At 40.3% G+C, this 13,277-nt stretch overlaps 1 protein-coding gene across 1 annotated transcript in view; it reads right to left on the minus strand.

Moving 5' to 3' along the window:
- Positions 1 to 13,277, minus strand: part of pkd1a (polycystic kidney disease 1a) — a 79,889-nt gene that overhangs the window by 38,522 nt on the left and 28,090 nt on the right. Inside the window, exons 9-14 of the mRNA XM_079264602.1 lie at positions 12,618 to 12,795; positions 8,565 to 8,776; positions 5,167 to 5,288; positions 4,936 to 5,086; positions 1,506 to 1,768; positions 1,049 to 1,417 (exon numbers count right to left, since the gene is read on the minus strand). Coding sequence (XP_079120728.1) covers positions 1,049 to 1,417; positions 1,506 to 1,768; positions 4,936 to 5,086; positions 5,167 to 5,288; positions 8,565 to 8,776; positions 12,618 to 12,795 — 1,295 coding nt within the window. The remainder of the gene's footprint in view (positions 1 to 1,048; positions 1,418 to 1,505; positions 1,769 to 4,935; positions 5,087 to 5,166; positions 5,289 to 8,564; positions 8,777 to 12,617; positions 12,796 to 13,277) is intronic.

Raw genomic sequence — 13,277 nt, forward strand, 5'->3', positions numbered from 1 at the left:
GTAGAAACATGTCTGTAAAAAGTTGTGATTGATGTAACTTTTAGTTGCAATCAAACAGAGTTGCAATCAAGCATGTTGCAACTAATTACAGGCTTGTTTCCATCATGGAAACACTGCATAGAGTCAGTAACACTTTCAGAAATCTCTGTCAGTAAGCACAGTTCACTGTGCAGGCAACCCAAGCAGGTTAAAGCTATATCATCAAAAAGCAAAAGGTGAACATAATCCAGAAACATGTTCATCTTTCATGGAGCAAAGATGAAAAGTAAATGCACTGGCAGAGCAGATACTTTTCTGTGTTCAGATAAATGGAAATTTGAAATTTTGTTGGAAGTCGCGGACACTTCATTTCTTTCCTCTTAAAAGATTATTGCCTAATGAGCAACTTGTAGATTTGGAAAGACAATATCAGCACCACATGCGAGTCCCACCCAGACTTTTTCATTTTGAGATCTTGTATATTTTATAAATAAAATGCTAAACTGCATGTGCATCTATTAACAAAAGTTTGGTTTTGTATTAGAGGGGTCTTAGTGCTAGACTGATTTTGCTGCAAAACAAACCATTCACCAAATAGAAATAATTAGTGCATCTAATTGGCCCCAGGACTGGTGAGGACCTAGAATCTTGTTTTCAGCAAATGGATCAAACTTCTTCCCCCAAAAGTCCAACAGCTGGTTTCCAAAAAAGAAAAGGAGACAAAACGATGCTACAAAGGGGTAAACATGACCCCGTCCCAAGTTTTCTTAAGACTTCCTGGTGGTTTTTATCTACAATTTACATTTTATCATTACAACTTTTTCTCTCTCACAGTGTAATATACTTTGGATTAAATTTGGAGTGATTTCAATCTAAAACTAGCTCAAACACTACATGTCCTCAAAAATGTAAGGGGAATATTTAGAGCATTGTAATCAGTGACAGGAGCAAAAAAAAAAAAAAAAAAAAAAAGCAAAGCTCTACTCTACAGGTTTTACACTGCTGTGTTGCCTCAAACGGCGTGTGTATCAAATGCATGATGGGATACGATACGTTAGTGACGACTTACCAGTAGGCTGTAGAGTCCAGGCTGGGATAGACCAGCAGACAACTGGGCTCCCTGCAGCTGGGTTTTATTTTGTCCCACATAGAGCACTCTGATTGGACAAACTACTTCCTCCAGCCAGTATCCTTTTCCATCATCCACCTCTACCTCCATGGGATGCTCTGGGTCAGACGTGGGCTCAGTCAATGTATCTGCTGACTGTGTGGTGTTGTTGGCCCTGAACCAGTCTGACAGGTTACGGGCCCAAACGGGCTGTCGCCACAGTGATTGTGGAGAAGACTGGCACAGAAGAAGAGAGGATGGATTGCCATCATGCTGCAGGGCGATAACATCGCCACGTGAAACCAGAATGTCCTCCAGCTGGTCTTGTATCTGGGATGAATGGGAATCAAAAAAGTTCTGTTAGATATACAGAACAAATAAGCTGAATAGGGTTAGAAACAAAAGTAAACCATCTCACCAGTATGTGTGATGTTGGTCCTGCTGGAAGAGTGAAGAGCACTTCATTTTGTAGGCTGTAAATGGGCCTCCATGTCCCAATGGGCAGGTGGTGAGCCTCGCTGCAGTTAGGACAGGAGGATGGCTGGCATGGGTTAGACAGGGGCAGGCAGCGGCGTTGGAAGGGACACCACTGCTCCAGACGGGGGCAGTTCGGTGGGTCGCTGTTAACTATGTTATTGGGTACACAAACAGCAACCGGAGCACACGCCGGACCGCCACAGCCTGAGACATCAGATATATAAAGTTATTTTTTTGATGAATGAATTAGGATATGTCACACAATCATCATTTTTTTACCAATACTAACCTTTTAATTATTATTTTCCATAAAAATTCTTAAGTTTTGAAAAGTATCATCAGACTGAGACGCACAGCAACAAGGACACAGAGCAGAAGCAGCTTCAGAGTGTCTCACTAGAGTCTCTAGCTTCAAGTTTTTTTTTGGTGACTCCAGCTTTTATATGTATGTGTAAAAGCATTACTGATATCATATACTGATATTTGGAGTGCAAGTACATGGTAATTTAAAGTGCTGGAATAAAAGACAACCCTTGACTTCCCTCCAGCCAGAACTGAAGAAGCTAAAAGAGGGGTGGGCAATGCCGGTCCATGAGTCCTGACATTGTTAGGAGTCTCCCTGCTGCAACACACCTGACTCCATTCAGACTTCATTAGCAGATTTGAGCCGAGCTTGACACACTCTGCACAAGTCTGCAGATTACTAGTTGATCTGAATCAGGTGCGTTGCAGCAAGGAAACATCTAACACTTGCAGGACTGTGGCTCTCCAGGACCTAAGTTGCCCATCACTGAGCTAAAACCGCACATAACAGCATACCAAGACAAACAGCTTTCAGCTAGTGTTTAGGATTAGAAGTTAAAATGGGATTAGTGATCCCTTTTTTTTGGGTGGTATGAGGGGGGCTCTGCAGTTGGTTTGCTAATAATAATTTTAGTGCTAATAATAATAATATTTTTGTTAGTACGCTTGCGTATTTGTATCAACAATCACAGCCATGCTGTTGCCTCTGAAAGAGAACAAACAGTTTTTAATAGCTGCATTCAACTGGAAATAATTTATGTTTTACAGTACTAAAAAATAAAGACTGATTGGCTTTTCAGAGTAAACATTTCTAACACATGTATCTCTATGAAGACAACATAATAATAAATGTGTTTGAACCACCAGTCTTACATTGCTGGGAAAAATAACTCTCGCTTTCTCTGCAGTCTATGATGAACAAAAGCTCACCTCAGCTTCATTTAGCAACATTACTTAAGTTTCCGAAGTTATGTAATGTTACTTGTGACTCATTTTGATGGTACACTGACATTCATTATGCACATTTCTGGAGCTGACATTGCTCTGCAGTGTCCCGAGGCTGAGAAACAGCACTTAAAGCTTTTTCAGCATGGAGCATCACATAAAAGCCGTGTTTTCCTTTACTGCGCTTTATAACAGGCAAGCAACTGGATATTGACATTCTAACCATTTTAAGTGTTTCCCGTGACTGATTTAGCATAAATACCCATGAGGGCATTATCAAAAGCAGCATAAAAAAAAAGAACATAAGGGCCATATTAACATCAGAATAGTCCAGGGAACTTGATTTGGGGACTGGGGGACAGACTTCTAAAAATATTTGTACCTTCTTCTGGTTTGTTTAGCTTTGAAGTGCATTTTACTCAAATGGACCAAACCGCCTGAACGATGTCACACAGTTCCAATAATTCCTCATTAAAGGCAATGTTCCCTGTTTGCAGCAGATAAATAATGAAACAACAATAAATATATGCAGTCATACGGTTTCTTGATATACTTTGGTGTTCAATCACCTTTTGTGGACAACAGTTTGCTTCTTTGGTCCAACCAGATTGCAAAAGTGTATTCACAGTACTCCAAAGAAACTTTATGATCTGTGTAAGCGGGCCAGGTTTAGTTAAAAGCAAACCAAACGGTGTCTGTGTGAATGTGGCCCAAGTGACAGAGTAGGAGACAGGAGTCAACATCAAACTGACTTTTACTGACTGGATAGAGCTTGGAAAAGAGACAGGGTGCGAGACAGATGCTGAATTAGCTTTGTTAGGGGGCGCCATGGTGTGAAAATCTGTCAGAGTTCTAGAGTGCTGCTTTAACAGGAAGCTGCTGACTAACCTGTCTCACATATGCATCCAAGTTACAGTATGAATTTATACAGTGAAACATGATTCTAGATGGATATTAGCAATTTGCATTCAGTTAAAATGCGCTGCATGTTTCGTTCCCACGTTTTCTGTCCACCCGTAACTCAGATGTCAGCCTCCTTTTCAACTAACTGAATGACAAGTTATGGAAGCTGCTGATCTTCTCTGTAAAGAAAGGAAAGAGCCTACGCTGAGGTGTGTGGGTTTGTAGAACAACACTGCTACAATTTACAGATTTGTTCCCTGAGCTTTCCCTTTGATACCTGTGAACATGATACTTGAACACAACTATGGGGAGGTTCATGGGGGAGGGCGCTGAATTTACAAGTTGTCACAGAAAATTGGGGTTATGTGTCCCAGGAAGCCTAATAAAGTATATATTATTGAAAATATATAAAATTATATCTGACATGATGACGCGCTGGGGTTGAGCCCTGGAGTCCTCCGACCCTATATCAGCACTACTTCGGAATACTGTTGCTGCCAGCTTAAAATCTAGTTAATAATAATGGAAGGTTTGTTTATAGAAAGCTAATAAGTGTGTATGTATGGAGAATGAAAGATATCTGTGCTAGTCTTTTACGTAATCACATAAAAACACATTATGAGTGTGCTGGGATGATATCCATTTCCAGCGGGGGTCGAGAAAAACTGTCTTCTAGTGTAACTGATAGGCCAGTGGCATCATCTTCATGGTCTCCTCCCCCGCCGCTGCATTAACAAATTCCAAATCAAAGTTCCTTGGAAAACACGCTGTTGTGTTTTTACAAGGTGACCTGCCTCTGTGGATTTCTGGCTCTCAGATCTTTCAAGAGCATCCATTTTCTACTCCTCTTTTCGTTACACTTCTACACGGCTCCGTCTCAGCGGACTTTTACACACACACACACACACATTGTTGTGAGTCTTAATGTTGTGGATGATGAGAGGCAGCACTCCTGACGGAGGTGACCTTGTTTGTTTGCTTTCCCTCCTCTCCAGTATCGCCCTACTTTCCGTTTCCATTCACACATTTATTTCATGCTCATATCCTTAACAGCTTCAGACAAGGATGGTGAGGATGTGTTTGCATTAGAGTGCAATTGGAGGTGTGGGCTCAGGTGGCTCATTCTTTAAAAAAAAAACAAAAAAACACCTGCTGGTACTTTGGAGGAAAGCGCACACATAGTAACATGTGTCAAGTGGATATTAGTATGTTTGGCTTACCGGGTAGCAGCAGGTGCTGGCTGGGATAATGGCAGTGGGGTCTGTAAATCTGGAATCTGATGTGGACTTGTGAGCTTAGCTCCTGAGTGACAAACTCCAGGGAAGAGAGACGGCCTGCCTGAACGAAGCTCAAAGCAGGAAATAACAGCATCTAAGTGGAAAAAAACCAAGAAAGATTTTTTAGGATACAGTCGGACACGTAGAGAAAAGAAATAGGATCTTCCTACTTACCTCTATAGCACTGCTGGGAGGTTTTGGAGGAGAAACTGAAGTCACTGAAGGATGTTGCAAAGGATTGTGGGAAGGGAAAACCGCCATGCCCACCATGTATACTCCAGCATCTGGAACAGTCACTGCAAAGGCAGAAACAAAATGCCGTTGTAACAATAAGGATGAGAGAAATGAGGGATTTAAAAGTGAAACGGTGTATGTTAGAAGTATATGGTGAAAAAAACCTGATTTTACAACAGTGTTTTTATTTGCTGCCTGAGGAAAAATCATTCATTTTCACATATTTGCATGAAGCAACAACATAGCTGGGTATCTGCAGTTTGCAACGGTTCATGTAGACATGCCTGAAGGTTGAAAATATTCTAAATATATTGAAAATATTTTGTAGAACACAGTTTTTTTTCCTTTGGAAAAAAAAAAAGTATAATGGTTGGGGCCAGAGATATTTTGCATTCCACTATAAGAACCGCATGCCATTGCTCACACCCCAAATTGAGTGTTGGCAGCTTTTTTTTTTGGTCTTATTGAACACTGAAAATCACTTTCACACAAGCCACAGCCATTCTAACACACTCATACAGCACTCTTATCTCTATGCAACTGTTTTCCAGACCCTACAGTGTGTTTTATCTACTACAGGCAGACCAGTGAATGCATCATATGCAGTGTGGGGTTTAGTTTCTTATGAGACATGTCAACATATAGACTGGGGGAAGACCATGAACTTGAAGCTTGACAAACAGCTGATCTACTTCCAGTTTCAAAGTGCTGGCTGTCCATAACATGTGCATGTCAGTTCAGCTCTGTAATCTCTGTCTATTTGTGACTTTGCATTAACTTTGTTCAGCTATTCTACATCTGCACCACAACAACAGAATGATGAAAACTTGTTGATATTTGTAGATGTGGAATTTGTCAAAGTAAAAGTGAAAAATGTTATGGTTAAGTGGGCATATGATAAAATGATAAAATCACATATAATAATCATTTCATTGTTATAGATACTCATCCTCATACAAGAAACCTAAATGGGAGAGGGAAGGTGCTATAATTATATCGAAGGCATCATGGATAATGATGCTGACGTGCAAACAGAAATATATAAATTCACTACATAGTCTTACATAGTACAGTTCAGGTAGATGGGTTGATAAAGTCCTGAAAGCTTGTTCACAATTATGAGGTTTTTTTTTTTTAAATGAATGACAGAATCATTGTTTTATTGTATGGTAGTGCTGTTTAACCTGAAATATAGAAAATCCGACATGGTTCAATAAGCACTCTGGTGGTAGTGGGAATTTATACGAACGGACAAAGTCCACAGGTAGCAAACTGTTCTGAGAAACGAACATCACAGAAAGAACAAATGCCTGAAACAACAAGGAAAAACACTCTGGTACATTATGTATCTGCCCAGTGAAGAGTGTCGCAAACGCTAACAGAAGCACTGGACAAAGGAAACACCATGAGGCAATCTCCAGTTCACAAGCTGTTAGGTGTTGTCCACTCCGTCTGACAGTCAATGATTTTGCCCGGGCTCACAGTGATCTTCCCCAGCTGTTATATTGTGTTATTTCATGAGATTGTGTAGAAGTGCTCTATATGGGGGCTGAAAATAGCCAGCAATGAAGAACACTGTTATTTGCTTTTACACTGAATGTGCAAATCACAAGTAACTGTCAAGCTTTTTATCCAAAACTATTCAAAACTCTTCAAGTCGTGGTGATTCACTCACATTATGCAGCTTACTTAGGATCACATGACATAAATGTTTTGTACATTGTGTTCAAGTGAGCTCAACATTTATGGACTAAACCTTAAAGTATACTAAAATAATTTTTTGCACATAAATTTATTCTAAATGAAGATGTAGAAAAATAAAAAAGAATGGTTTGAACTTAGGCTTTTAAAAAATGAAGGTGTCTCTGCACTTTGTAGCAGCATCCCTGCGCAAAGGTGAGCATTTATATTCTAAATGACAAGATGATCAAAAGCAAATTTACATTTGTCTTTTTGTTTATCTTTTATGATTTTTTTTCAACAGTTTACAAAAAAATTTAATTAGTGCGTACAGGACAAAACAAAGACAGCACAACCCGCATAAAAATGTTTGTGTTTCCTGGAAATCAACGAGGAAACCAGGGCAAAAATGTTAGGGAAAAAAAAAAAGGAAACAATAGTATCTCTCACAAAGCTGCAGAAGTCCTCTACTGGGACATAGGACACCACTGAAAGGACAACCATCACAGCTGTGCTTTGTCAATCCTGCCTTTACAGCTGAGAAGCTACAGCTGGAAGCAGCTATCTAAGACCCACATGACGTTTGTACAATGACCATGACCGAAAACATTCTCTCATCTGTTTTTGGAGAACAATGGGTACAACTCATCGGCTGCTAAACATAATGGTGGCAACATCATGGTTTTGGAAGGTACAGGGATGCTGGTGAGAACCATAGACTGTATATGAAAAGATGGGCGGAGCCTCCGCGACGTCACCCATAGGTTTCTGAAGAGATGAATTGAAGCGTGGGCGGTTCCTACATCGCTATCTTGGCAGAGGCATGCATGTCGTCTTGCCCGGAAAATACAAACAAGGGCAAAGAGGTAGAGCTGAGAGGGGGGCTTTGAGCGTCATCGTGGATGATTGACATCAAGCAAACTCTGAGCTGCCTGTAGCTAAGAGCCAACCCGGAGATAACAGGAGCTAACCAGCTAACGGAGGTAAGCGGGCTAAAGCTAAGTCACGCTGTTAACCGGCTAAAAACTGCGGTTGTTCTTACATGAAGTGGGAGATTGGGTACCTGTCAATCAAAAGGACACGCCCCTAAATATGCCAAATTTCAAGATTAAATTACTTTAAAAAGGACGAGTTAGAAAAAAATCCACTCCCCCCACAGTTGTCATGAAGGTAAACCTGACCTATAAACCTGAAAATGGATTTTTGAAACAGGCTGTAAACATGTTTATTTCTGCTGTGAACTTGGCCTTTTTAACATGGGAGTCTATGGGGATTCGCTCTGTTTTGCAGCCAGCCCATAGTGGATGAGAGGGGAACTGCATTTTTATGCCCCTCCGCATAGGCTTCACTTTTAACCGCCGGAGGCACCACTCATCTCTCATATATGGTCTATGGTAACAACTGAAGAATAAAAGAAATGCAAACAATCAAACATGCTTCTTTGTGCAAATGTCATGAAATGATGGATCAACTTTATTTACAACGGCAATTTATGAAGTTTAGTTAAAGAAATTTCTGCTCTATTTTAATCAAGCCTGACTCAAGCTTGTGATGAGAAGTTACTTACTTTTACACAAAACTGATAGTGAAGAGGGTTGACATTGCTTTTGATAAACTCCATGCCTCTGCTTATATGAAGCGTGTGTATTTGTACTTACCTTGGGAACTGAATTGGCAGATGTATGCTCGTTTGGAGTCACACAGGTGGGAACTGGTCTGCCCGTTCCGATCAAACGACACGCAGACGTTTCCACGAGCTATTGCTGAGCGAGGCGAGTGGCCTTCCTCTCCATCTTGCGCTTCTGATCCGTTCACCCAGTGCAGTTTGCCAGAGTCAACATCACTCAAGCCCAGCCAAACACCTCGTTCCCTGGTGGAGAAATGGAGAAAATTAATCAAGAAAAGAGTTCAAAGATTGGAAAATGATACTTTTCACATGTCTCTGTCAATGTAGTGCTGTCAGAGAAAAGCAACAAGTCAAAACAGACCAACTTCAATGAATATCGATCCAAAATGTCACATTGAAGCCTGCGGATTAAGTATCACCTTGCCCTTAACAATCAATACTGGCAGGGAAGGAAGGGGATAACAGGTTTGGACCAAACAAAACAGAGATGGGACAGACGACGTGTCACCTCATGATTATGACCAATAACAATGATATTTCCAAGGAAACAGATATGCAGATGGACATGCAGATGAACAGACAGTCATCAGTGTTGTTTATCATCATCAGTGTGTTATAAGTGTTCTGCTATCTACATTTCTACATCTTCAAAACTGCATACAATCAAGTGTCACTCTTCTTCCAGGTGGTCCTGAGGGCCCAGTTTCCAGACAGGCATGTTCTACGGGGCCTCTTCAGGCCCCTCAAGCAAGGTCTGGGTTTTCTTGTGTGTGTGTAGTGCAGAGTGTGTTTATTTCTACAAAAATGTTCTCTAATTGAAAGTCCAATCAGATCATTCACCAATGTGGTCTGTTTTTGGGGGCCTTGTGGATCCGTTACAGGATGCAGCAAACAGAGCAATACCACTGGAAAACTGTGGGGGCAGTGTGGAGCAGCATGGCACAACAAAACCAAAGACGAAGAAAAAACAGGAACAAGAAGCAGAAGAAGAGGAAGAAGAAGAAAAAGAAGATGATGATGATAAGGGCAACAAATGTAGAGATGTGTGTCACAATTTGGTTGAAGCTTTTTGAAGAAAGGCTGTGCGAGTGTGTCAAGAATGCAGGTCGGTTGTAAACAACTTCACAGCAGTGCATTTCGGCAACCAACTGGTGTCTGAAACTAACGACGGAACGTGGAAGTGAACTGCGAACTCAACCACCATGGCAACATAAAAAGACGAATGGAAGTATGAGTATGACAACGTTTAACGCTGATATACTCATTTACGGACATTAGAGACAGAAACAGGCCCTGAGGAGACTGATGTTCTGCAGAAACTCCCCATTTCAATTTTTCTTGTTGTTGCACAGAAGGAAAGAAAAATGGAAGAAACACTTTTCCTTTTGTTTGGTTGCTGGCCTCAGTCGCTTCTGATGCATCCAACTATTCACCTGGATAAAAGCTGTTTGCTTCCCCATCTTGTTGCCATCTTATTACTCTGGCAGACTGCAATAACATCAGCTGAAAACATCATCAGATAAAGTGGGCAGGGGTGAAAAAAAAAAAACAAGCAGAAATGGAGCCAGAAAAAAAAAAGGTCTTCAGGTCCAAAAACAAGTAATGAAAAAACAAAAAATAAAAAACAAATGGCAAAAAAGAAAGGAAACTCTTATATAAGCGAAGGGGTGGAGAAATACACAAGCTGAGGACGAGAGAGGGGATAAGCTCCATCTGCAGCACGTTTTTTTTTTCTCCTCTCATTCACTCAGACCATGAGGCCAGGGCCTCTACCCTCACACCATGCTATGTGGCCTCCTCCTCCTGGGTTGCTATAGTTACAATACAGCTGTGCTTTTACAGATGTGTTTTTACTAACGTTCCTCCACCTAAACACCAAACAGGTCTGTGCACAGCCACAAACTTTCCCAGCTCCAATTATCATGGTGTCACCATCTTTAAGTTATAGTAAAGTTTACAGTAAAAAAAAATAAATTAAAAAATTAAAAAAAAAACCCAATAAAAACAATATCATGGAGACATGACTTCAGCAATAATCTCCTTGAAAGAACTGTTCATCATTCTGGGAAGGTTTATACAGCCCATCTGGAGTCCATCATGCAAAGCAAAAAAAACCCAGACAGTCTCCCCAGGAGTGGACATCCCAGTAAGTTCACCTCACGATCAGGCTGCAATGAGCAACAGAGGAATAGCAACAACAACAAAAACCCCAAAAACACATTTCCACAGGCCTCAGTTAGCATGTTAAATATCAAAGTTTATGACAGCACAGTGAGAAAAAGACTGATTTTAAAGGCAGTCCGCAAGACAGCTGTGCATTAACAAACCGAAGTAACAGAAAAAACCATAGATAGTATCATACAGGAACGGATCCTTTCCTGCACAAATTCATGTGGCCTTCTTAGTTTTTCACATCCAGCTTTGTGTGATGTTAAATCTTATAAAGCTGTGTTTCTTAAACTGGGGCTCGGGAGATCATTTCAGGGGGATCAAGTTGATCGTAAAAAATAAAAAGCTCACATTTATCAAATAAATTTGGGATTTTTTTTTTAAGGCATGGAAGTGCTTTGTCACAGCAGTGAACCACCAAAATCCACTTTATCTCTCTTATTTATGAAGATTCTGACAGTTTTCCACCTTTACACTAGAAAGATGGATAAAACATGACTCATTTGATATCACACAGTTAATCACATCAAGCCTGATGGGGTGGGAGTCGCAGGCACTAAAGGATGTTATCATGAGGGCCATGGCTCGAAAAGTTTGACAACCACTGCTGTAAAAGTTTGTAGTAGTGTGTGTATACTTGTATTTTATTGTGTTGTTTAGTACTTTACCATGTTTGTAAGTTAACTTTTATTGCTCCGATATATTGGTAATGTGGGAGCCAAAATAAGGTTAAGAGTGAAAAATTTGCAATAATTTTAACCCATTTTTACTGACCACCAACTGCTTTCTATGCATCAAATTCTATTCTATTCTATTCTATTCTGTTCTGTTCTATTCTATTCTATTCTATTCTATTCTATTCTATTCTATTCTAGCTGGTTTTTGATAAGTAAGTGATAAAACCATATAATCTATCATTCTACGTCATCTATATGTTAACTGTTAAGGATCAACCTAATTTTTAATTATGTCTTGAAATGTAACAATCTTGGCGTTTAAAGTTTTATGTGACTGTTTTCAGTTCATCACACAGATGTTTAGTTGATGTATATTATTAATGCTTTCAGTCCACCATGTAAGCAAATTCTTTTGCAAATTCAGTGTTTTCAGCCAAAATGCAACAGAAGTTCAAGAATAAACTGCTGATACATTGTGTGGTGGGAAACGATTATTCCATAAATATTCCTACAGAAATCAGCTGCACATAACAAGCTAGATTTTGTCAAAGCAGCTTTTCAAAACAGGAGTGCAAAAACAAGAGGGATGAAATGTGTGTCTGTGTGTGTCAGTCACCGAAAGTTCTGCAGGTTTTTGCAGAAATTGTTTTCTGTTTCCAGGCTTCTTGTCTGTGACTGTCTCTGTAAATAGGCAGGCTGCTGGTTTGTTGCCGTTTGTGTTGCAAACAGGGATGAGCTGGCAGGAGATGTGTTTTCTATCTGAGCAGTGTGCTTGTTCATTTATGCTGTAAAGCAGGGATCCTCAATCCTGGTCCTCGAGGGCCAGTGTTCTGCAGGCTTTCCAAGTGTCCCTGCTGCAACACACCTGATTCAAATCAATGTGCATTTAGCAGACATGTGCAGAGCTTGTCAGAGTCTGTCAGGTGTTTTCTAGCGGGGCCACTTGGAAAACCTGCAGGACACCGGCCCTCGAGGACCAGGATTGAGGAACCCTGCTGTATGGTATGAATAGAGATCTATTGAGAAGTTTACATTTTTATTGATGTGTCAGTGTGAAGATAAGTTCTAACATACCAGAGGGAAACATCTATAGAAACAGATGAAGGGACACTAATAATGTAATTTTTTTTAAAGAAAGAAAAGTTACTATGCAAAAAGTATTCATGCATATAATTAGAATTACAGAGTAAAACACTGATTCCCTGCATCTTTAACACATGCAGACAGGCAACACTCACTGGGTGACTTTCTGTGCCAGCAGGTTGCGCAGTGCGTCACTTCTGACTATTGCCAAATCCCCACTGCGATTCAAACACTGTTGTCGAGCATCGGTCCAGCTCAGCTCCTCTGGAAAGATCTGGAAACAGCTGGAGGACTCAGCATGGCGCACTCCATCATTTGGACAGTGAGGGGAAGCTGGCGGAAGACAGTAAACACTTGTGATTTTCTCAGGACATGAAGTCACACTTGCAGCATTGTGAAAACAAATACAAACCCGAACCACTCCTTCACTGCTAATAAAGATGATTTTAAAAACAATATTAACGAACAAATTATACACAGATCACTGCAGATTAACTCACTCAAATAAGAATCCACGTCATTAATGCATCCACAGTGTTTTTTGAAGCGGGAATTAATGTGACAGGATAGTTATTATACCATCAATCAAAGTCAAACATCAAGAAATGAGAGTGAAAAGTCTCACATATTTCAGGTATAAAAACTGCATTTTCTTTGAACCTTGCCGTATGTTACAAACACCTTGTAGATAATTAAAAAGAAACATTAGAAGAGGATCAGTTTACTCGCAAGACAAACACTTCGTCTGATCACCGTGTCTCGTCTGAGACCGTCAGGAAAGCTGCAGTGATACTTATTGCTTTTTAAATTCAAAA

This window comes from Telmatherina bonti (genome assembly GCF_933228915.1).
Source record: "Telmatherina bonti genome assembly, chromosome: 3".
In the NCBI taxonomy this organism is placed as follows: Eukaryota; Metazoa; Chordata; class Actinopteri; order Atheriniformes; family Telmatherinidae; genus Telmatherina; species Telmatherina bonti.